This window comes from Pecten maximus, chromosome 6 (assembly GCF_902652985.1).
Source record: "Pecten maximus chromosome 6, xPecMax1.1, whole genome shotgun sequence".
Classification (NCBI taxonomy): domain Eukaryota; kingdom Metazoa; phylum Mollusca; class Bivalvia; order Pectinida; family Pectinidae; genus Pecten; species Pecten maximus.
This window is the reverse complement of record NC_047020.1, coordinates 1635113-1662210: the sequence shown is the minus strand read 5'-3', so window position 1 is coordinate 1662210 and position 27098 is coordinate 1635113. Positions and strand designations below refer to the sequence as shown.

Below are 27098 nucleotides of genomic sequence, written 5' to 3'. Positions count from 1 at the left end.
TTTAACTAGCCGTCTTCCTGACAAGGTAAGCATTATCTCTGATTTAACTAGTCGTCTTCCTGAGTAGGTAAGCACTATATCTGATTTAACTAGCCGTCTTCCTGACAAGGTAAGCACTATCTCTGATTTAACTAGTCGTCTTCCTGACAAGGTAAGCACTATATATGATTTAACTAGTCGTCTTCCTGACAAGGTAAACACTATATATGATTTAACTGGCCGTCTTCCAGGGATGGTAAGCACTATCTCTGATTTAACCAGCCGTTTTCCTGACAAGGTAAGCATTATCTCTGATTTAACGAGCCGTCTTCCTTGGAAGGTAAGCACTATATCTGATTTAACTAGCCGTCTTCCTGACAAGGTAAGCACTATTTATGATTTAACTAGCCGTCTTCCTGAGTAGGTAAGCACTATTTATGATTTAACTAGTCGTCTTCCTGACAAGGTAACCACTATATCATATTTAACCAGCCGTTTTCCTGACAAGGTAAGCACTATTTATGATTTAACTAGCCGTCTTCCTGACAAGGTAAGCACTATTTATGATTTAACTAGCCGTCTTCCTGAGTAGGTAAGCACTATTTATGATTTAACTAGCCGTTTTCCTGACAAGGTAAACACTATATCTGTTTTAACTAGCCGTCTTCCTGAGTAGGTAAGCACTATCTCTTATTTAACTAGCCATCTTCCTGACAAGGTAAGCACTATATCATATTAAACCAGCCGTTTTCCTGACAAGGTAAGCATTATTTATGATTTAACTAGCCGTTTTCCTGAGAAGGTAAACACTATATCTGTTTTAACTAGCCGTCTTGCAGGAAGGGTAAGCACTATTGCACGCACCAATGGTTATAACTGGATTGCTGTGAAAACTTGTTAATCAACTCTTCTTAGATATTGACGAATGTGAAACTGACGACGGCGGCTGTAATGTCACATGTGTCAACACGCTTGGTTCATTTCACTGCGCATGTCCATACCCAGGATTCCTGCTTAGCAACGACAGCATCTCCTGCGATGGTAGGTCAGCAATGTATTCGTCCGTATATAAGTAATTCGTATTTTCACAAATTGCATTTCAATAAATGATATTGCTCAAATATAAGTACAAATGTACGAGATAACAGCCGTAGTCTCCAATCTATATCCAGTGAGCTATCGGATTATTTTAAACTGTGACCAGATAAGAGACACAGGTGTGGTTTATTTCACAGAAAAACTGTAGTCAGTTGTAAATTCTATATATAAGTCTAAGTTGATGTGGATATATTTTGGAGAACGAAAATTGTGGGAATGACCGTTCTGTTCCAACCTTTATACTTCACCCTCCTGAACACATGTGAAGTCAGTTTCTACTTCTATGTGTTTTGACGTATCTATCTTATACAAGCTACATCTTAGTATAACATTTGTGTATAGTTGATGGGTATAAAATTACGTCTCCCGTCTATAAAATGTATCCTCGTGTTGTCAGTCCCGTCTATAAAATGTATCCTCGTGTTGTCAGCCCGTCTATAAAATGTATCCTCGTGTTGTCAGTCCCCTCTATAAAATGTATCCTCGTGTTGTCAGTCCCGTCTATAAAATGTATCCTCGTGTTGTCAGTCCCGTCTATAAAATGTATTCCTCGTGTTGTCAGTCCCGTCTATAAAATGTACCCTCGTGTTGTCAGTCCCGTCTATAAAATGTATCCTCGTGTTGTCAGTCCCGTCTATAAAATGTACCCTCGTGTTGTCAGTCCCGTCTATAAAATGTACTCTCGTGTTGTCAGTCCCCTCTATAAAATGTATCCTCGTGTTGTCAGTCCCGTCTATAAAATGTATCCTCGTGTTGTCAGTCCCGTCTATAAAATGTATCCTCGTGTTGTCAGTCCCCTCTATAAAATGTATCCTCGTGTTGTCAGTCCCCTCTATAAAATGTATCCTCGTGTTGTCAGTCCCGTCTATAAAATGTATCCCCGTGTTGTCAGCCCGTCTATAAAATGTATCCTCGTGTTGTCAGTCCCCTCTATAAAATGTATCCTCGTGTTGTCAGTCCCCTCTATAAAATGTATCCTCGTGTTGTCAGTCCCGTCTATAAAATGTATTCGTCGTGTTGTCAGTCCCGTCTATAAAATGTATCCTCGTGTTGTCAGTCCCGTCTATAAAATGTATCCTCGTGTTGTCAGTCCCCTCTATAAAATGTACCCTCGTGTTGTCAGTCCCGTCTATAAAATGTACTCTCCTGTTGTCAGTCCCGTCTATAAAATGTACTCTCGTGTTGTCAGTCCCCTCTATAAAATGTATCCTCGTGTTGTCAGTCACTTCTGATGTATTTATCTTTTTGTTTTCTGTGTACAGACGTGAATGAGTGTCTAATGGATGATAACTATAACTGTAGCCAGCTGTGTTATAACACGGAGGGAGGAGCTGAATGTAGTTGTCATCCCGGTTACGTCCTCTCAACTGACAACCATACTTGTGAGGGTAGGTAGCAATGAATACTACAATAAATGTATTCCAGGTCCGGAATACTCCAATAATGTGTATCCTATGGCCGGAATACTCCAATAATGTATATCCTATGTCCGGAATACTCACATAGTGTGTATCCTATGTCCGGAATACTACAATAATGTGTATCCTATGTCCGGAATACTACAATAATATGTATCCTATGTCCGGAATACTACAATAATATGTATCCTATGTCCGGAATACTACAATAATGTGTATCCTATGTCCGGAATACTACAATAATATGTATCCTATGTCCGGAATACTACAATAATGTATATCCTATGTCCGGAATACTCCAATAATATGTATCCCATGTCCGGAATACTACAATAATGTGTATCATATGTCCGGAATACTACAATAATGTGTATCCTATGTCCGGAATACTACAATAATATGTATCCCAGGTCCGGAATACTACAATAATGTGTATCCTATGTCCGGAATACTACAATAATGTGTATCCTATGTCCGGAATACTCCAATAATGTGTATCCTATGTCCGGAATACTACAATAATATGTATCCTATGTCCGGAATACTACAATAATGTGTATCCTATGTCCGGAATACTACAATAATGTGTATCCTATGTCCGGAATACTACAATAATGTGTACCCTATGTCCGGAATACTCCAATAATGTGTATCCTATGTCCGGAATACTACAATAACGTGTATCCTATGTCCGGAATACTACAATAATATGTATCCTATGTCCGGAATACTACAATAATGTTTATCCTATGTCCGGAATACTACAATAATGTGTATCCTATGTCCGGAATACTACAATAATGTGTATTCTATGTCCGGAATACTACAATAATGTGTATCCTATGTCCGGAATACTACAATAATGTGTATCCTATGTCCGGAATACTACAATAATGTATATCCTATGTCCGGAATACTACAATAATGTGTATCCTATGTCCGGAATACTACAATAATATGTATCCTATGTCCGGAATACTCCAATAATGTGTATCCTATGTCCGGAATACTACAATAATGTGTATCCTATGTCCGGAATACTCCAATAGTGTGTATCCCATGTCCGGAATACTACAATAATGTGTATCCTATGTCCGGAATACTCCAATAATGTGTATCCTATGTCCGGAATACTACAATAATGTGTATCCTATGTCCGGAATACTCCAATAGTGTGTATCCCATGTCCGGAATACTACAATAATGTGTATCCTATGTCCGGAATACTACAATAATGTGCATCATATGTCCGGAATACTACAATAATGTGTATCCTATGTCCGGAATACTACAATAATCTGTATCCTATGTCCGGAATACTCCAATAATGTGTATCCTATGTCCGGAATACTATAATAATGTGTATCCTATGTCCGGAATACTACAATAATGTGTATCCTATGTCCGGAATACTACAATAATGTGTATCCTATGTCCGGAATACTACAATAATGTGTATCCTATGTCCGGAATACTACAATAATATGTTTCCTATGTCCGGAATACTACAATAATGTGTATCCTATGTCCGGAATACTACAATAATGTGTATCCTATGTCCGGAATACTACAATAATGTGTATCCTATGTCCGGAATACTACAATAATATGTAACCTATGTCCGGAATACTACAATAATATGTATCCTACGTCCGGAATACTACAATAATATGTATCCTATGTCCGGAATACTACAATAATGTGTATCCTATGTCCGGAATACTACAATAATGTGTATCCTATGTCCGGAATACTACAATAATATGTATCCTACGTCCGGAATACTACAATAATGTGTATCCTATGTCCGGAATACTACAATAATGTGTATCCTATGTCCGGAATACTACAATAATATGTATCCTATGTCCGGAATACTACAATAATGTGTATCCTATGTCCGGAATACTACAATAATGTGTATCCTATGTCCGGAATACTACAATAATGTGTATCCTATGTCCGGAATACTACAATAATGTGTATCCTATGTCCGGACTACTACAATAATGTGTATCCTATGTCCGGAATACTACAATAATGTGTATCCTATGTACGGAATACTACAATAATGTGTATCATATGTCCGGAATACTCCAATAATGTGTATCCTATGTCCGGAATACTACAATAATGTGTATCCTATGTCCGGAATACACCAATAGTGTGTATCCTATGTCCGGAATACTACAATAATATGTATCCTATGTCCGGAATACTACAATAATGTGTATCCTATGTCCGGAATACTACAATAATGTGTATCCTATGTCCGGAATACTACAATAATGTGTATCCTATGTCCGGACTACTACAATAATGTGTATCCTATGTCCGGAATACTACAATAATGTGTATCCTATTTCCGGAATACTACAATAGTCTGTATCCTATGTCCGGAATACTACAATAATGTGTATCCTATGTCCGGAATACTACAATAATGTGTATCCTATGTCCGGAATACTACAATAATGTGTATCCTATGTCCGGAATACTACAATAATGTGTATCCTATGTCCGGAATACTACAATAATGTGTATCCTATGTCCGGAAAACTATAATAATGTATATCCTATGTCCGGAATACTCCAATAATGTGTATCCCATGTCCGGAATACTACAATAATGTGTATCTTATGTCCGGAATACTACAATAATGTGTATCTTATGTCCGGAATACTACAATAATGTGTATCCTATGTCCGGAATACTACAATAATGTGTATCCTATGTCCGGAATACTACAATAATGTGTATCCTCTGTCCGGAATACTACAATAATGTATATCCCATGTCCGGAATACTCCAATAATGTATATCCCATGGCCGGAATACTACAATAATGTATATCTTATGTCCGGAATACTACAATAATGTGTATCCTATGTCCGGAATACTACAATGATGTGTATCCTATGTCCGGAATACTACAATAATGTGTATCTTATGTCCGGAATACTACAATAATGTATATCCCATGTCCGGAATACTCCAATAATGTGTATCTTATGTCCGGAATACTACAATAATGTATATCCCATGTCCGGAATACTCCAATAATGTGTATCCTTTGTCCGGAATACTCCAATAATGTGTATCCTTTGTCCGGAATACTACAATAATGTGTATCTTATGTCCGGAATACTACAATAATGTGTATCCTATGTCCGGAATACTCCAATAATGTGTATCCTTTGTCCGGAATACTACAATAATGTGTATCTTATGTCCGGAATACTACAATAATGTGTATCTTATGTCCGGAATACTACAATAATGTGTATCCTATGTCCGGAATACTACAATAATGTGTATCCTATGTCCGGAATACTACAATAATGTGTATCCTATGTCCGGAATACTACAATAATGTGTATCCCAGGTCCGGAATACTACAATAATGTGTATCCTATGTCCGGAATACTCCAATAATGTGTATCCTTTGTCCGGAATACTACAATAATGTGTATCTTATGTCCGGAATACTACAATAATGTGTATCCTATGTCCGGAATACTACAATAATGTGTATCCTATGTTCGGAATACTACAATAGTGTGTATCCTATGTCCGGAATACTCCAATAATGTGTATCCCATGTCCGGAATACTACAATAATGTGTATCCTATGTCCGGAATACTACAATAATGTGTATCCTATGTCCGGAATACTACAATAGTGTGTATCCTATGTCCGGAATACTCCAATAATGTGTATCCCATGTCCGGAATACTACAATAATGTGTATCCTATGTCCGGAATACTACAATAATGTGTATCCTATGTCCGGAATACTACAATAATGTGTACCCTATGTCCGGAATACTCCAATAGTGTGTATCCTATGTCCGGAATACTACAATAATATGTATCCTATGTCCGGAATACTACAATAATGTGTATCCTATGTCCGGAATACTACAATAATGTGTATCCTATGTCCGGAATACTACAATAATGTGTACCCTATGTCCGGAATACTACAATAATGTGTACCCTATGTCCGGAATACTACAATAATGTGTATCCTATGTCCGAAATACTCAAATAATATGTATCATATGTTCGGAATACTACAATAATGTGAATCCCATGTCCGGAATACTACAATAATATGTATCCTATGTCCGGAATACTACAATAATGTGTATCCTATGTCCGGAATACTACAATAATATGTATCCTATGTCCGGAATACTACAATAATGTGTATCCTATGTCCGGAATACTACAATAATGTGTATCCTATGTCCGGAATACTACAATAATGTGTATCCTATGTCCGGAATACTCCAATAATGTGTATCCTTTGTCCGGAATACTACAATAATGTGTATCCTATGTCCGGAATACTACAATAATGTGTATCCTATGTCCGGAATACTACAATAGTCTGTATCCCATGTCCGGAATACTCCAATAATGTGTATCCTTTGTCCGGAATACTACAATAATGTGTATCCTATGTCCGGAATACTACAATAATGTGTATCCTATGACTGGAATACTCCAATAATGTGTATCCTTTGTCCGGAATACTACAATAATGTGTATCCTATGTCCGGAATACTACAATAATGTGTATCCTATGTCCGGAATACTCCAATAATGTATATCTTATGTCCGGAATACTACAATAATGTGTATCATATGTCCGGAATACTACAATAATGTGTATCATATGTCCGGAATACTACAATAATGTGTATCTTATGTCCGGAATACTACAATAGTCTGTATCCCATGTCCGGAATACTACAATAATGTGTATCCTATGTCCGGAATACTATAATAATATATATCCTATGTCCGGAATACTACAATAATGTGTATCCTTTGTCCGGAATACTACCATAATGTGTATCCTTTGTCCGGAATACTACAATAATGTGTATCCTATGTCCGGAATACTATAATAATATGTATCCTATGTCCGGAATACTACAATAATGTGTATCCTATGTCCGGAATACTACAATAATGTGTATCCTATGTCCGGAATACTACAATAATGTTAATCCCATGGTTACGACTTTCAGAGCAATCATCTTCGGGAAACTATAGTCGATATTTATTAGTGCCACAATCAGTACACTTCAACAGGCCATTTTTTGTGATATTAAGATTTAGTCATGTTGAATGACAGCGTCCGTTAACATTTTCCAGTTAAGTCAATCATTGAGGTTTGTTTTTAACTGGTGTAGTTTGGATAGATTCAAGTTTCTTTTTTAAATGTAACAGAAAACGTTGTCTGTGCCTCCATACTGTCCACGGTTTTGGTCAGCTGTTGACCAGTAGATATTAATGGACACATTCCGTGGTAATTGATGAAGTTATGTTAATTCAGCAGACTTGTTATCATCCATACCAAGCTTCCCACTGTCAGATAAAGCCCTAGTCCACTTCTGTTCCAATATCACAGCCGATGTTACTACGAGTTATCCCCCCTTGACCACCTGAATGATATCCGATCTATTACACATTCCGCGACTTCCTCTTTTGGATTTTTATCCTTAGAAGCTACCTTTTTATGGGTTTGTCATTTTATTTTCATTTTAGACTCAGACTCTCGCACATCTTTGACCATATTATAAAAAAGCGTAGCCGACTCGACAACACCTCAGTGAATATATAGATGATAGAGAAAGAGAAGTCGATTTGTTTACAATCTCGTTCACTTTAAAGACCTCAATCTACGCATTCGCTATAGAGGAACCAACATATGCAATTAACATTTTCGGCATTTATTGCGTTTAAATCCGGCTAGAATTTCCATTTGGCCTTACAAAGTTTTAGTTAAAATCTGGTTTCAATGAATTTGAACGCGGAATAGACCTTTTATGGGAAACCTCGGGAACCAAATATTCCATAAAATGAGCTTACCACCCACGAACATCAAAATACTTTTTATACATTCCGAAAAACGCGCAGATCAATACGAGGAGTAGAGACAAAATGAATGAGTCCTTCTAGGACTTGTCAGTGACATTAGGGACATCATACAACTGTTGTCCTTCTAGGACTTGTCAGTGACATTAGGGACATCATACAGCTGTTGTCCTTCTAGGACTTGTCAGTGACATTAGGGACATCATACAGCTGTTGTCCTTCTAGGACTTGTCAGTGACATTAGGGACATCATACAGCTGTTGTCCTTCTAGGACTCGTCCGTGATGTTAGGGACATCATACAGCTGTTTTGTTGTTCTAGGACTTGTCAGTAATGGTAGGTACATTATACAGCTGTTTTGTTGTTCTAGGACTTGTCAGTAATGGTAGGTACATTATACAGCTGTTTTGTTGTTCTAGGACTTGTCAGTAATGTTAGTGACAACATACAGCTGTTCTTTTTCTAGGACTCGTCAGTAATGTTAGTGACAACATACAGCTGTTCCGTCCTTCTATGACTCGTCGGTAATGTTAGTGACAACATGCAGCTGTTGTCCTTCTAGGACTCGTCAGTAATGTTAGTGACAGCATACAGCTGTTGTTCTTCTAGGACTCGTCAGTAATGTTAGTGACAACATACAGCTGTTGTTCTTCTAGGACTTGTCAGTAATGTTAGTGACAACATACAGCTGTTGTTCTTCTAGGACTCGTCAGTAATGTTAGTGACAACATACAGCTGTTCTTTTTCTAGGACTCGTCAGTAATGTTAGTGACAACATACAGCTGTTCCGTCCTTCTATGACTCGTCGGTAATGTTAGTGACAACATGCAGCTGTTGTCCTTCTAGGACTCGTCAGTAATGTTAGTGACAGCATACAGCTGTTGTTCTTCTAGGACTCGTCAGTAATGTTAGTGACAACATACAACTGTTGTCTTTCTAGGACTCGTCGGTAATGTTAGTGACAACATGCAGCTGTTCCGTCCTTCTATGACTCGTCGGTAATGTTAGTGACAACATACAGCTGTTGTCCTTCTAGGACTCGTCAGTAATGTTAGTGACAACATACAGCTGTTGTTCTTCTAGGACTCGTCAGTAATGTTAGTGACAACATACAGCTGTTGTTCTTCTAGGACTCGTCAGTAATGTTAGTGACAACATACATCTGTTGGTCGTTCTAGGACTCCTCGGTGATGTTAGTGACAACATACAGCTGTTGTTCTTCTAGGACTCGTCAGTAATGTTAGTGACAACATACAGCTGTTGTTCTTCTAGGACTCGTCAGTAATGTTAGTGACAACATACAGCTGTTGTTCTTCTAGGACTCGTCAGTAATGTTAGTGACAACATACATCTGTTGGTCGTTCTAGGACTCGTCGGTAATGTTAGTGACAACATACAGCTGTTGTTCTTCTAGGACTCGTCAGTAATGTTAGTGACAACATACAGCTGTTGTTCTTCTAGGACTCGTCAGTAATGTTAGTGACAACATACAGCTGTTGTTCTTCTAGGACTCTTCAGTAATGTTAGTGACAACATACAGCTGTTGTTCTTCTAGGACTCGTCTGTGATAGTAGGGGCATCATACAGCTTGTGTTTATTTAGTGTGTTACTTATATAAATGCATAAGGATTCAAGCATACGAGGCTTGATTGATATGTTGTGAGCCTCGTATCGAAGGAGGTACTCAAGGATGTTCTTTTAAATGGACAAAATCGGTTAGGGTTAGGGTGAAAGAGTCTGTCATTGGCTGCCATTCACGATTGTGGCTTTAAATTGATTGAGCATTCGCCTTATTCACCTGATTTCCCTTCATCAGACTTTCATCTATTTCCAAAACTGAAAACAGCTATTTCAGGCACCCTAACCTAACACGCAGTGGATGACTGTCTGAATCAGCCGATGAAAAGAGTTCTATAAAAGTGGCATTGAGGCCCTTAAACACCGCTGACAAAAATAGATACTGAAGGGGATTACATAACGGAAGCTTAAACAGCAACCCGTCCGTATCGTATAACTACACCATTCAGACAAAAGTAGTTCCTTAATTACATAACGGAAGCTTAAACAGCAACCCGTCCGCATCATATAACTACACCATTCAGACAAAAGTAGTTCCCTAATTACATAACGGAAGCTTAAACAGCAACCCGTCCGTATCGTATAACTACACCATTCAGACAAAAGTAGTTCCTTAATTACATAACGGAAGCTTAAACAGCAACCCGTCCGTATCGTATAACTTCACCATTAAGACAAAAGTAGTTCCCTAATTACATAAAGGAAGCTTAAACAACAACCCGTCTATATCGTATTAATACACCATTCAGACAAAAGTAGTTCCCTAATTACATAAGCTTACTCATTGACGGGCTTACCAACTTGTCCCTGTGGTATGTATACAGTTTGTATTATGTCTCCAACAGATATTGATGAATGTGCAAACTCGTCCCTTTCTATGTGTGAAGACATATGCATCAACACCAATGGCTCCTTCTACTGTGACTGTGAGGGGACGGCACTGAAGCTGTCCTGGGACCGCAGATCATGCTCAGGTATCGATATTCTTATTTGTGAATAAATAGGACTGGAAATTTGTAGACATGGAAATAAGTACGATGAAGAGGTGAACGTATTTAATTGGTTGTTGACAAATATAAATGACTGTATATATGGAGTAAACGCTGATTGATAGCACATTTTTATGACTGTGTGGAGGGAGTGAACACTGATTGATAGCACATATATTTACGACTGTGTGGAGGGAGTGAACACTGATTGATGGCACAGATATTTATGACTGTGTGGAGGGAGTGAACACTGATTGATGGCACAGATGTTTACGACTGTGTGGAGGGAGTGAACACTGATTGATAGCACATATATTTACGGCTGTGTGGAGGGAGTGAACACTGATTGATAGCACAGATATTTACGACTGTGTGGAGGGAGTGCACACTGATTGATAGCACAGATATTAACGACTGTGTAGAGGGATTGAACGTATGTGTGGTTGACATTGGTGAACTCTAATTTGAATGGCTATTAATAGATATATGTTAATTTAATTGGCTGTTGACAGATATTAACGAGTGTATGGAAGGAGTGAATCACTGTGAAGATTTGTGTGTAAACACATATGGCTCCTACTATTGTGACTGTAACACGACAGGGTTTGTCCTGGCAACAGATCAGCGCACATGTGAAGGTACCATTTGATTTATTATTAATACCTGAAGCATGTAACGTCCCAAACAACAATTTGACTCATCCAACCTCAGGCAACGTCCCAAGCAAACATTTGTCTCATCCGCTCTCAGGTAACGTCCAAAACCACCATTTGTCTCATCCGCCCTCAGGTAACGTCCCAAACCAACATTTGTCTCATCCGCTCTAAGGTAACGTCCAAAACCACCATTTGTCTCATCCGCCCCCAGGTAACGTCCCAAACCAACATTTGTCTCATCCGCCCTCAGGTAACGTCCCAAACCAACAATTTGTCTCATCCGCCCTCAGGTAACGTCCCAAACCAACATTTGTCTCATCCGCCCTCAGGTAACGTCCCAAACCAACATTTGTCTCATTCGCTCTCAGGTAACGTCCCAAACCAACATTTGTCTCATCCGCCCTTAGATAACGTCCCAAACCAACATTTGTCAGATCCGCCCTCAGGTAACGTCCCAAAACAACAGTTGTCACATCCGCCCTCAGGTAACGTCCCAAACAAACATTTGTCTCATCCGCCCTCCGGTAACGTCCCAAACCAACATTTGTCTCATCCGCCCTCAGGTAACGTCCCAAACCAACATTTGTCTCATCCGCCCTCCGGTAACGTCTCAAACAAACATTTGTCTCATCCGCCCTCAGGTAACGTCCCAAACCAACATTTGTCTCATCCGCTCTCAGGTAACGTCCCAAACCACCATTTGACTCATCCGCCCTCAGGTAACGTCCCAAACAAAAATTTGTCTCATCCGTCCTCAGGTAACGTCCCAAACCAACATTTGACTCATCCGCCCTCAGGTAACGTCCCAAACCACCATTTGACTCATCCGCTCTCAGGTAACGTCCGAAACCAACATTTGTCTCATCCAACCTCAGGTAACGTCCCAAACCAACATTTGTCTCATCCGCCCTCAGGTAACGTACCAAACCAGCATTTGTCTCATCCGCTCTCAGGTAACGTCCCAAACCAACATTTGACTCATCCGCTCTCAGGTAACGTCCCAAACCAACATTTGTCTCATCCAACCTCAGGTAACGTCCCAAACCAACATTTGTCTCATCCAACCTCAGGTAACGTCCAAAACAACAATTTGTCTCATCCGCCCTCAGGTAACGTCCAAAACAACCATTTACCTCATCCGCTCTCAGAAAACCTCCCAAACCAACATTTGTCTCATCCGCTCTCAGGTAACGTCCAAAACCACCATTTGTCTCATCCGCCCCCAGGTAACGTCCCAAACCAACATTTGTCTCATCCAACCTCAGGTAACGTCCCAAACCAACATTTGTCTCATCCAACCTCAGGTAACGTCCAAAACAACAATTTGTCTCATCCGCCCTCAGGTACCGTCCCAAACCAACATTTGTCTCATCCGCCCTCAGGTAACGTCCCAAACCACCATTTGTCTCATCCGACCTCAGGTAACGTCCCAAACCAACATTTGTCTCATCCGCCCTCAGGTAACGTCCCAAACCAGCATTTGTCTCATCCGCTCTCAGGTAACGTCCAAAACAACCATTTACCTCATCCGCTCTCAGAAAGCCTCCCAAACCAACATTTGTCTCATCTGCCCTCAGGTAACGTCCCAAACCAACATTTGTCTCATCCGCCCTCAGGTAACGTCCCAAACCAACAGTTGTCTCATCCGACCTCAGGTAACGTCCCAAACCAACATTTGTCTCATCCGCCCTCAGGTAACGTCCCAAACCAACATTTGTCTCATCCGCTCTCGGGTAACGTCCCAAACCAACAATTTATCAATCCGCCCTCAAGTGACGTTCCAAACTAACACTTGACTCATCTGCCTGTGTATGTATTTTACCTTGGGGTTATAGGCCTCGACAGTAACATCCTGTGATAGTGGAGGGTCGCACTTCAAAACTAGGTCATTGTAACCTATATTTTTACTTTTTAGACCTGATAGAATGTAACTACGTATGTATACCTTGTCATGAATATTCATTCGATATGCTTCAGATCTGGATGAATGTCTCTCCAACACTACAAATCAGTGCGACCAAGTGTGTGTGAACCGGCTACAGGGCTATGACTGTAGCTGTTACCAGGGTTACGTCAAGGAAGACCTGTATGGATGTCGGGGTATGTAATGTTATCGCTCCTTACCGCCACCATTCCTTTAATCTTCATTGTAACCGATATAACACAGCATTAAACACAGGTTACTGCGATCAATTCTAATTTGTTACAGTAAATGATAACAATGTCATGTTTCTATGTTCACCAATTTCGCCAAGCGAGAAAGCTGAACCAGGAAACGTTTTGGAATTTTCCGTGATTTGAATTTGACATTAAATTAAAATCGGTTGCCGATTATTCCTACGATTTGATCCACAGAACTGAAGAGTTTCCTATTAAAACATTCTTAATTATTGCATGCGTTATTATTGTTTACGTCTACTGATCTAAATAAATTTTGTTTTAAGTTGTCTGCTTTCTAACTTATTTTACAAAGGGTGTGATATAGGCCAGTATCATGACAATGACACGGACAGCTGTGTGGAGTGTCCGCCGATGTCAACCACCAACGGCACCGGCAAAGTCAACCGTACTGACTGTATATGTATACCAGGCTATACTGAAGATACAACCGGAAGAAGCTATTGTAGAGGTACGTGTCTGTATATACCACGCTATACTGAAGATGAAACCGGAAGAAGCTATTGTAGATGTACGTGTCTGTATATACCACGCTATACTGAAGATACAACCGGAAGTAGGTAGTGTAGAGGTACGTGTCTGTATATACCACGCGATACTAAAGATACAACCGGAAGTAGCTATTCTAGAGGTACGTGTCTGTATATACCACGCTATACTGAAGATACAACCGGAAGTAGATATTGTAGAGGTACGTGTCTGTATATACCACGCTATACAGAAGATACAACCGGAAGTAGATATTGTAGAGGTACGTGTCTGTATATACCACGCTATACTGAAGATACAACCGGAAGTAGATATTGTAGATGTACGTGTCTGTATATACCACGCTATACAGAAGATACAACCGGAAGTAGATATTGTAGAGGTACGTGTCTGTATACACCACGCTGTACTGAAGATACAACCGGAAGTAGCTATTGTAGAGGTACGTGTCTGTATATACCACACTGTACTGAAGATACAACCGGAAGTAGATATTGTAGAGGTACGTGTCTGTATAAACCACGCTGTACTGAAGATACAACCGGAAGTAGATATTGTAGAGGTACGTGTCTGTATATGCCACACTATACTGAAGATGAAACCGGAAGTAGCTATTGTAGAGGTACGTGTCTGTATAAACCACGCGATACTGAAGATACAACCGGAAGTAGCTATTGTAGATGTACGTGTCTGTATAAACCACGCGATACTGAAGATACAACCGGAAGTAGCTATTGTAGATGTACGTGTCTGTATAAACCACGCGATACTGAAGATACAACCGGAAGTAGCTATTGTAGATGTACGTGTCTGTATAAACCACGCGATACTGAAGATACAACCGGAAGTAGCTATTGTAGAGGTACGTGTCTGTATTAACCACGCGATACTGAAGATACAACCGGAAGTAGCTATTGTAGATGTACGTGTCTGTATAAACCACGCGATACTGAAGATACAACCGGAAGTAGCTATTGTAGATGTACGTGTCTGTATAAACCACGCGATACTGAAGATACAACCGGAAGTAGCTATTGTAGATGTACGTGTCTGTATAAACCACGCGATACTGAAGATACAACCGGAAGTAGCTATTGTAGATGTACGTGTCTGTATAAACCACGCGATACTGAAGATACAACCGGAAGTAGCTATTGTAGAGGTACGTGTCTGTATATATCACGCTATACTGAAGATGAAACCGGAAGTAGCTTTTGTAGTGATCCGTGTTTGTTTATACCAGGCTATGCTGAAAATACAATCGGAAATAGCAATTGTAGAGATACGTATCTGCATATATCAGGCTTTACTGACGATTCCACCGGAAGCAGCTACGTGTCTATATATATATATTACGCTATATTGAAAATACAACCGGAAGTAGATGTTGTAGAGGTACATGTCTGTATATGTCAGGCTTTACTATAGATACAACCGGATGTACTTACCCAAGATGTATGCATATTTATTTTAGAAATAACTTCAGATAAAACCAGAAGTTATTTGAGTGGTATCTATAACCTACCAACAGTGGTGATATTTTGTGATGCAAATAATCCATTGTTTTCTTTGTAGATATTGACGAATGTGACGAGGGTGAAGATGAGAACTTTGGATGCGGCCAGATCTGTGTAAATACTAAAGGATCAGCCTACTGCGCATGTCAGAAAGGCTTCAATCTCCACAAAAATAGAAAGAATTGTACAGGTAAAGCTATACTATCATGCAATAAAAATATTGTTCCGGGTAAAACCATTATGTAACGCAGAAAGTACTGTTGTGAATGAAAGTGACGAACTGACTTTTCTAAGCGAAGGTGTTTATGTCACCTCGTCCCGAAGGTGATGTCCGGCCGTGCTTGACTACAATCGGCGTAGTCTACACTTGGTCAAGCTCGTATTTGAATTGGCATACTATGATCAAGTTTAATTCTTAGATCGGTTAATCCGTGATGTCCGTCAAATTTCTTGATAAACCACATCCCGATTTCCTATATATTAGATTCCTGTGTATTACTCTCCCGGTTTATTTTGGTTCCTAAGTTTTTATATTGTACTCAATTGACTGCTTTTTTTTCTTTTCGTGTAGTAACTTATATGTATCCCATTTAGAGATCTGACAACTTTCGTAAGAAGAAACTCGTCTCGGAAATTTAATTTGTTCCCGATGAATTGGCCTACCTTATCTGTTCTTGTGACATGTTGAATCGCACGTTCATGTTATATACTTTGTACAAGCATTTCACTATCGACTAATTTAAAACATGCAACCTTTTTATTGCTATCGGAATCTCTGTTGCGGAAACAAGCTAACGTTAGGTTTCGCCTCATAATTACTTCAACCAACTCAACCAGCATGGCCATTTTTGTGTGGCCTACTTCTCGGAGATTTCACTTATCGATTTCCAATTGGAAAATCCGAGACTAAAAACAGTACTCGACGGACGAGGGCCATTTTTATCAACCCAAGAGTACGAGGTGACTTTTCCAATGTCGCATCAACTGGGGTGTATACGAGTTATCTCCCCTCGTACAAACCAGGAAGCAAGCGTAATAATTGCACAGAAATTAGTTCGGAGTATTTAGGGATAAAACATGTCCTTGTGTACGATTCAAGCTGTTTTTCTATAATTTATTCAAATTCAAGAAATGTCTTCAAACATATAAAAGCGTGAATCATATTACTTAATCACAAACATCCTGAACTAATCGAGATTTATCATTGAAATAAGCGACATTTTGATTCCCCAGAGAGTTCCGAATGATATTGTCTTGCGAAATTTGGCGATGACCTAATAATACCATGTACAGGTACAACAAAACAATATACACTTACAATGTCAATGAAAACAATGTACACTTACAGTGTGTCAATGTAAACAATGTACACTTACAATGTGTCAATGTAAACAATGTACACTTACAATGTGTCAATGTAAACAATGTACACTTACAATGTGTCAATGAAAACAATGTACACTTACAATGTGTCAATGTAAACAATTTACACTTATAATGTGTCAATGTAAACAATGTACACTTACAGTGTGTCAATGTAAACAATGTACACTTACAGTGTGTCAATGTAAACAATGTACACTTACAATGTCAATGAAAACAATGTACACTTACAATGTGTCAATGTAAACAATTTACACTTACAATAACAATGAAAACAATGTACAGTTACACTGTCAATGAAAACAATGTACTCTTACAATGTGTCAATGTAAACAATGTACACTTACAATATCAATGAAAACAATGTACACTTACCATGTCAATGAAAACAATGTACTCTTACAATGTGTCAATGAAAACAACGCACACTTACAATGTGTCAATGAAAACAACGCACTCTTACAATGTGTCAATGTAAACAACGCACTCTTACAATGTGTAAATGTAAACAATGTACACTTACAATGTGTCAATGTAAACAATGTACACTTACAGTTTGTCAACGGTTTCACAGTTTAAAGGTAGATGATGCCGGAAGTACAGCAAAGCTTTCGTATATTGTCGTAATATTCAGGTAAACAAATTAGCCGATAACCCAATAAATGTCATTATAGAAGTCTATTGGTAAATACTGCAGTATACAGATTAAAGAATCCGCGATTTATAAGCTTCATGGCAAAATAGTTTTGTAGTTTGTAACGTCACAACACTTGATGGATTGATATAAGAAAATCTATTGGACATTAGGAGCCCTAATTATATCAAAACCTTGTTGATGTAACAAAATATGACATTGGATAGATTAGAACCCGAATGATATAACGAGATGTATCATTGGACAGTTTGGCACCCGGATGATATAACGATATATTTCATTGGACAGATATAGACGAATGCCTGTACAGTAACCACTACTGTGCTGAGATATGCATCAACCTGGAGGGCTCTTATAAATGTGCTTGTAGGGAAGGATTCAAACTTCACTGGGACAACAAATACTGTACAGGTACCGTCCTATCTAATTACGGCTTTAATCAGCTCTCATATATCTAATGTACACTTTGACCAATCAAATTATCTGTTGTTTTCTCTCTTCAAAACATGTTAAACCTATGCACTCTAGATTAACAGATTTCATAACGATCGGTTTGTTTAATTATACATGTAGGTTATACAATTTGTATTTCATATTCATACTTGTATCATGAATGGCGAGTTGCGTGTTCATTATGATTATTGAATTGACTTGATGTGATGAACCATACTAATTAAATCATTGTGAGATGGTTGACCCAGTTCACTATGTGGTTAAGATACCATAGTACACTTTGATAGTGAGCCCTGGCCCTAGTCACTGTTAGACTCTGATAGCTAAGTCCCCCCGAATTCCCCAGAAATGATGCGTTTGTTATGTGTGACATTAGATATCAACGAGTGTTACACGGGAGCGCACGAGTGTGAAGATCAGTGTGAGAACACGTGGGGATCCTACATATGTGGCTGTACAAAACCAGGGACACGACTGACAGCGGACAGACACACGTGTATCGGTAAGTAGGGTGTCATATTGTCTTGGTTCTCTTATGCTACTATATAACCGATGTAGTGGTGTTCATGTTACTATATAACCAATGTGTTCATGTTACTATATAACCAATGTGTTCATGTTACTATATAACCAATGTGTTCATGTTACTATATAACCAATGTGTTCATGTTACTATATAACCAATGTGTTCATGTTACTATATAACCAATGTAGTGGTGTTACTATATAACCAATGTGTTCATGTTACTATATAACCAATGTGTTCATGTTACTATATAACCAATGTGTTCATGTTACTATATAACCAATGTGTTCATGTTACTATATAACCAATGTGTTCATGTTACTATATAACCAATGTGTTCATGTTACTATATAACCAATGTGTTCATGTTACTATATAACCAATGTAGTGGTGTTACTATATAACCAATGTGTTCATGTTACTATATAACCAATGTAGTGGTGTTACTATATAACCAATGTGTTGGTGTTACTATATAACCAATGTAGTGGTGTTACTATATAACCAATGTGTTCATGTTACTATATAACCAATGTGTTCATGTTACTATATAACCAATGTGTTCATGTTACTATATAACCAATGTGTTCATGTTACTATATAACCAATGTGTTCATGTTACTATATAACCAATGTGTTCATGTTACTATATAACCAATGTGTTCATGTTACTATATAACCAATGTGTCCATGTTACTATATAACCAATGTGTTCATGTTACTATATAACCAATGTGTTCATGTTACTATATAACCAATGTGTTCATATTACTATATAACCAATGTAGCTTCCGTCTGAGGTAGATTTATCAACGGGACACGTTAAAATTTTGAACGATGTCACATGATGAGAACAATGTCACATTAGAACAAAGTTATATGAGAGCAATGTCACATTAGAACAAAGTTATATGAGAGCAATGTCACATTAGAACAAAGTTATATGAGAGCAATGTCACATTAGAACAATGTTATATGAGAACAATGTCACATTAGAACAAAGTTATATGAGAACAATGTCACATTAGAACAATGTTATATGAGAACAATGTCATAATAGAACAATGTCACATGATGAGAGCAATGTCACATGAGAACAATGTCACATGAGAATGATGTCATATTAGAACAATGTCCTATTTAAACAATGTCACATTAGAACAATGTCACATGATGAGAACAATGTCATATTAGACAATGTCCTATTAAAACAATGTCATATTAGAACAATTTGACATGAGAACAATGTCATGTAAGAACAATGTCACATTAGAATAATGTCATATTAGAACAATGTCACATGAGAACAATGTCACATTAGGAAAACTAAAAAATGACGCGGTTTTAAACAAGCTCAAACTATACATTGAATATGTAACCTTGTCAGTCATAAGGTACGTACATGTATATCTATATGACAGTGTTAACATACCCTCTGGTCAGTCATAAGACACGTATATCTATATGACAGTGTTAACATACCCTCTGGTCAGTCATAAGACACGTATATCTATATGGCAGTGTTAACATACCCTCTGGTCAGTCTTAAGACACGTATATCTATATGACAGTGTTAACATACCCTCTGGTCAGTCATAAGGCCTGTATATCTATATGACAGTGTTAACATACCCTCTGGTCAGTCATAAGGCCTGTATATCTGTCTGACAGTGTTAACATACCCTCTGGTCAGTCATAAGGTACGTATATCTATATGACGGTGTTAACATACCCTCTGGTCAGTCATAAGGTACGTATATCTATATGACAGTGTTAACATACCCTCTGGTCAGTCATAAGGTACGTATATCTATATGACGGTGTTAACATACCCTCTGGTCAGTCATAAGACACGTATATCTATATGACAGTGTTAACATACCCTCTGGTCAGTCATACGGCCTGTATATCTATATGACAGTGTTAACATACCCTCTGGTCAGTCATAAGGTACGTATATCTATATGACAGTGTTAACATACCCTCTGGTCAGTCATAAGGTACGTATATCTATATGGCAGTGTTAACATACCCTCTGGTCAGTCATAAGACACGTATATCTATATGGTAGTGTTAACATACCCTCTGGTCAGTCATAAGGTACGTATATCTATATGACAGTGTTAACATACCCTCTGGTCAGTCATAAGGCCTGTATATCTGTCTGACAGTGTTAACATACCCTCTGGTCAGTCATAAGGCCTGTATATCTATATGGCAGTGTTAACATACCCTCTGGTCAGTCATGAGGCCTGTATATCTATATGGCAGTGTTAACATACCGTCTGTCTTTCCCAGCGCTTGTACCTACATGTCCCGATGAAATCCACGTCGAGGTCCCAGATGGCGTCCCACTGGTACAGGTGGTGCTCCCGTCCATAGTGTATAATGGCCAGTGGCGCATTGAGCCTGACTGGGTGGCGGAAACCCAGGGTGTCCTCTTCCCGGTGGGCAACAGTAGCATCCAGGTCATCAGCTACAACACAGAGGCGGGCCAGGTCAGCTGTACCTTCCATGTTGTGGTAACAGGTAAGTCAAGGCCATTGTTGACAAGTCTTATGAAGTATTAGATAACTATGTATTAATAAGATGAATTTATAAAACATGTTCATTTACCCGAATGTCTTGGCTAGCTATATCATTGGTTCTGTCATGGTCACGTGTTCACCCAATTTTCTTTTTACCTTGTTAACAAGACAGGCCGGACTATCCGGTATCATTTCGATGACGTATTATTGACGTCGTTAAAGATTGTTTGATCTGATGTCCTTTCTTTTGACTCCTGCCATAGTATCGTGTGCCAGAGGGACTTTCCGGTCCTCGGATGACGTGTACGCCGGGTGTACGCAGTGTCCGCCAGGAACCTACCAGGACGATCAGAACAAGAGAAGCTGTAAGCCTTGTATACCTGGTACATACCAAGACGAATATGGTCAACTTCAGTGTAAATACTGCAAAATCGGGATGTACCAGGACCGCCTTAACCAGTCCGAGTGTATCCCGTGCCCGCCGGGAACTTACCTGGACGAGAGCGGAAGTGCTGGATGCAAACCGTGCCGGGTCGGGCAGTACAATTCCCTGGGCTCACAGTCGTCGTGTAACTACTGTACCGCGGGGACGTACCAGGACCAGGCGGGACAAACGGAATGTCAGGAATGCGAAACAGGACACTACCAACTACAAATGGGACAACCCACCTGTAAACTCTGTCCAGAGGATTTGACCCCATATATGGCTGACGTCGCCATGGTACAACAGTGTCAAAGGTCAACTGATACCTTGGTTACAGATCTGGAGCCTAGACGGTGAAAACACTATTGATTGTAACGATGTTTCCAGTAATGTAAGATGTAGTAATACTATGCTGAAAAACAAGTAACACATATTATATACCTATGTGTTTGGCTAATGAAGTCATACAACAATGAAATTGGACACAAAACCATCATCACGTGCAGTAGTTAAGAACAGTCCTAGTTTGGGCAAGACTGATAAACTATTACATACATCATAGATGGACTCTTACCCAACAAGGATGAATAATACATATAACGAGGCTGAACTAGTATACCCAACAAGGACGACCCTTCCCGGCGACCGTCTGGAGACATGGAGTCACAACGCGTATCTGTACTAAGACTGTATATTTTAAGTAAATTTTTACGTGACATTAACATTTTGTCCGGTCTGTATTTAATATCAGACTGGTGTGTTGTTTATAAATTGATCCATATTTTTACATTTCCAATATTTCATAACTGTAGAAATATGATTTCCGTATTTCTCTGATACGTTTTCCGTTACTGTAAGTTGTTGTTACTTGTTCTATGGCAGTCCGTGACCTCGATGATGAGTATATACTTCTCTCACTCATTTTCCTTCCATTTCTCATTCGTGTCTTGTTCAGTCGTTATGTGTCCGATGTACTTCATGTCTTGGATTTCCCATGTGGGAGATCACGTGTGTTACACATTAAATACATTTTTCAAGACAAATGAAATGCATTCCCTTGTATATTCCCTCATTTTGACAATTGGACAGAAATTAATATATGTAAACAGCACATTGTATACAATTTTAAAGAACTATGAACTATAGAGAAATTTTACAAATAATTCGGGTATAATATGTATTAAGGTATTCCGTCCAAATAGTGGAGTATACCAGTATAACATACCCAGTATGTTATTTGTCCATATACTGTACACCAGTATAACATACCCAGTATGATATTTGTCCATATACTGTACACCAGTATGACATACCCAGTATGTTATTTGTACATATATTGTACGCCTGTATGAAATATCCAGTATGTTATTTGTCGATATACTGTACACCATTATAACATACCCAGTATGTTGTTTGTCCATATACTGTACACTAGTATGACATACCCAGTATGTTATTTGTACATATACTGTACACCTGTCTGACATACCCAGTATGTTATTTGTACATATACTGTACACCAGTATGACATACCCAGTATGTTATTTGTACATATACTGTACACTAGTATGACATACCCAGTATGTTATTTGTACATATACTGTACACCAGTATGACATACCCAGTATGTTATTTGTACATATACTGTACACCAGTATGACATACCCAGTATGTTATTTGTACATATACGGTACACCAGTATGACATACCCAGTATGTTATTTGTCCATATACTGTACACCAGTATGACATACCCAGTATGTTATTTGTACATATACTGTACACCAGTATGACATACCCAGTATGTTATTTGTCCATATACGGTACACCAGTATGACATACCCAGTATGTTATTTGTACATATACTGTACACCAGTATGACATACCCAGTATGTTATTTGTACATATACTGTACACCAGTATGAACATATCCCAGTATGTTATTTGTACATATACGGTACACCAGTATGACATACCCAGTATGTTATTTGTACATATACTGTACACCAGTATGACATACCCAGTATGTTATTTGTACATATACTGTACACCAGTATGACATACCCAGTATGTTATTTATCCATATACTGTACACCTGTATGACATACCCAGTATGTTATTTGTACATATACTGTACACCAGTATGACATACCCAGTATGTTATTTGTACATATACGGTACACCAGTATGACATACCCAGTATGTTATTTGTACATATACTGTACACCAGTATGACATACCCAGTATGTTATTTGTACATATACGGTACACCAGTATGACATACCCAGTATGTTATTTGTACATATACTGTACACCTGTATGACATACCCAGTATGTTATTTGTACATATACTGTACACCGGTATGACATACCCAGTATGTTATTTGTCCATATACGGTACACCAGTATGACATACCCAGTATGTTATTTGTCCATATACTGTACACCAGTATAACATACCCAGTATGTTATTTGTACATATACGGTGCACCAGTATGACATACCCAGTATGTTATTTGTACATATACTGTACACCAGTATGACGTACCTAGTATGTTATTTATCCATATACTGTACGCCTGTATGACATACCCAGTATGTTATTTATCCATATACTGTACGCCTGTATGACATACCCAGTATGTTATTTATCCATATACTGTACGCCAGTATGACATACCCAGTATGTCATTTGTCCATATACTGTACATCTGTCTGACATGCCTAGTGATTGACGAGACCATCCCAGGAATGGACCAGCCCTCATAACTAACTAGTTTCCAACTCTTTGAAATTTAGAGGTGCTCGTCACCCGAGAGGCCCCATAAGAAAACGACTTACTCGGTGCATTTCTGCCATCCATTCCTTTCTGAGGACATACTTGGAAAGCATGCATAAAATATAGTATAAAGATAGCTTTATCTTATGAAAATATTGATAAAGTTGTATCATACGGCTGTTTCGTCCATCTAGTACCCCGTCGGAGATTCTAAAATCTAAAAGTGAAGAAATCCAGAACAGAAGTTGGGTTACTGAGAAAAACTAAAACAGTCCTAAACGAGTGTTAGAATATAGAAAGAAAGTTCCCCATAAAAACAATTTGTACGGTAACATTTGACTTTTAGGAACATCAAACTACGTTTTCTGAAGCTGAACCACGACTTCAGTTAGCATAGGAACTTGGCATGTCTGGTAACCCCGGCGACACCCAACATCAGAACTCAGACATGACATGGCCGGTTACCCTGGCGACACCCAACATCAAAACTCAGACATGACATGGCTGGTTACTCCGGCGACACCCAACATCAGAACTCATGTATGCCATGGCTGGTTACCCCGGCGACATACAACATCAGAACTCGGACATGACATGGCTGGTTACCCCGCCAACATCCAACATCAGAACTCGGACATGACATGGCTGGTTACCCCGCCAACATCCAACATCAGAACTCGGACATGACATGGCTGGTTACCCCGGCGACACCCAACATCAGAACTCAGGTATCCGGCGACATACAACATCAGAACTCGGACATGACATGACCGGTTACCCCGGCGACATCCAACATCAGAACTCAGACATGACATGGCTGGTTACCCCGGCGACATCCAACATCAGAACTCAGGTATCCGGCGACATACAACATCAGAACTCGGACATGACATGACCGGTTACCCCGGCGACATCCAACATCAGAACTCAGACATGACATGGCTGGTTACCCCGGCGACATCCAACATCAGAACTCAGACATGACATGGCTGGAAACCCCTAACATCCAACATCAGAACTCGGACATGACATAACCGGTTACTCCGCCAACATCCAACATCAGAACTCAGACATGACATGGCTGGTTACCCCGGCGACATCCAACATCAGAACTCAGACATGACATGTCTGGTAACCCCGGCGACACCCAACATCAGAACTCAGACATGACATGGCTGGTTACCCCGGCGACATCCAACATCAGAACTCAGACATGACATGTCTGGTAACCCCGGCGACACCCAACATCAGAACTCAGACATGACATGGCTGGTTACCCCGGCGACATACAACATTAGAACTCAGATATCCGGCGACATCCAACATCAGAACTCAGATATCCGGCGACATACAACATCAGAACTCAGATATCCGGCGACATCCAACATCAGAACTCAGATATCCGGCGACATCCAACATCAGAACTCAGATATCCGGCGACATACAACATCAGAACTCGGACATGACATGGCCGGTAACTCCGGCAACATTTGACACAAGAACTCAGTCATGCATGTCATCTTGTTACTCCGGCGACAACCGCTAAGGGGACGTAAACAATGGTATCCTATATACGTAGGTATTACTGCATTTGCGACCTAAAGGCCTAGAAAAATACTACATTATTTTTGATTTGTTAATAAAACACAAATTACAGTAATCAGAAAGTATACTCGTTTTCAGTGAGATATAATATAGGAGTCAATAAGATCCGGAACAGAGGCACCGTGACGTATAACAGACATGTATAGAAAATCATTAGCATTTTATACATTGTTAATTTAACATTAGTCTTTAATGACACACTAAGCCTTCAGTTTTTTTCATATATAATAGAACCCTTTCCATAGGTTCGTCAGAGGTTATACTTGTTGGCTATAGGTAACGGCTGTATAGTAGGTTGAATGTGGGTGTACAGTACATCTACTGCCCAGATGCGGCACGACGATTTACCCAAATACACCCAAATACATACTCCAAAACACCCCAAATACATACTCCAAAACACCCCAAAACACATCTCTAAGATATATGTTATAGATGAGAACGAGAAATATAAATGTTTTTCTTGTATAAGATATCATTAAAGTTGTTTATTTCCCGGACTTACCGTCGTACTGCAATCTAATCAAAATCTAGATGGTCATTCTCACTACGTTACATGAACATCTAACAACTCCCATAAGGGGTCAAGTCAGGGTGACCTTTTGGAATAGCCAAGCAAATGACTACTTCCAGAATCTTGGAAGTGAATTTTATATGATAGCTTCTATCAATTTGTTTCAAGTCATTTCGTCCGATAAAGCATATAGCTATATACTGTGCCGAAATGGTTTGCTTCAGATGTATGCTGTGACGAAATGTTTTGCTTCGATGACATCGACAAAATGCCAATTCGCCCTGAAAGTGAAATACAGACATCTCAGAGGTCATCAGAACGTGACCCCTATGGGATGTTGTTAGATGTTGGTGTAACGTAGTGAGAATGACCATCTAGATTTTAATTAGATTGCGTCGTACTGTGGATGTTAACCACTCCACGTGCGAAGGGACGT

General features: G+C 39.1%; 1 protein-coding gene across 1 annotated transcript in view; it reads left to right on the top strand.

Moving 5' to 3' along the window:
- Window positions 1-22813, top strand: part of LOC117328693 (fibrillin-2-like) — a 66922-nt gene extending 44109 nt beyond the window's left edge. The window contains exons 14-24 of the mRNA XM_033886181.1: window positions 895-1020; window positions 2340-2465; window positions 10813-10941; window positions 11469-11594; window positions 13590-13712; window positions 14086-14241; window positions 15855-15986; window positions 18123-18245; window positions 18664-18789; window positions 21112-21342; window positions 21605-22813. Of these exons, the coding sequence (XP_033742072.1) occupies window positions 895-1020; window positions 2340-2465; window positions 10813-10941; window positions 11469-11594; window positions 13590-13712; window positions 14086-14241; window positions 15855-15986; window positions 18123-18245; window positions 18664-18789; window positions 21112-21342; window positions 21605-22122 (1916 nt within the window). The 3' untranslated portion in view covers window positions 22123-22813. The remainder of the gene's footprint in view (window positions 1-894; window positions 1021-2339; window positions 2466-10812; window positions 10942-11468; window positions 11595-13589; window positions 13713-14085; window positions 14242-15854; window positions 15987-18122; window positions 18246-18663; window positions 18790-21111; window positions 21343-21604) is intronic.
- Window positions 22814-27098: the final 4285 nt, after the last annotated feature.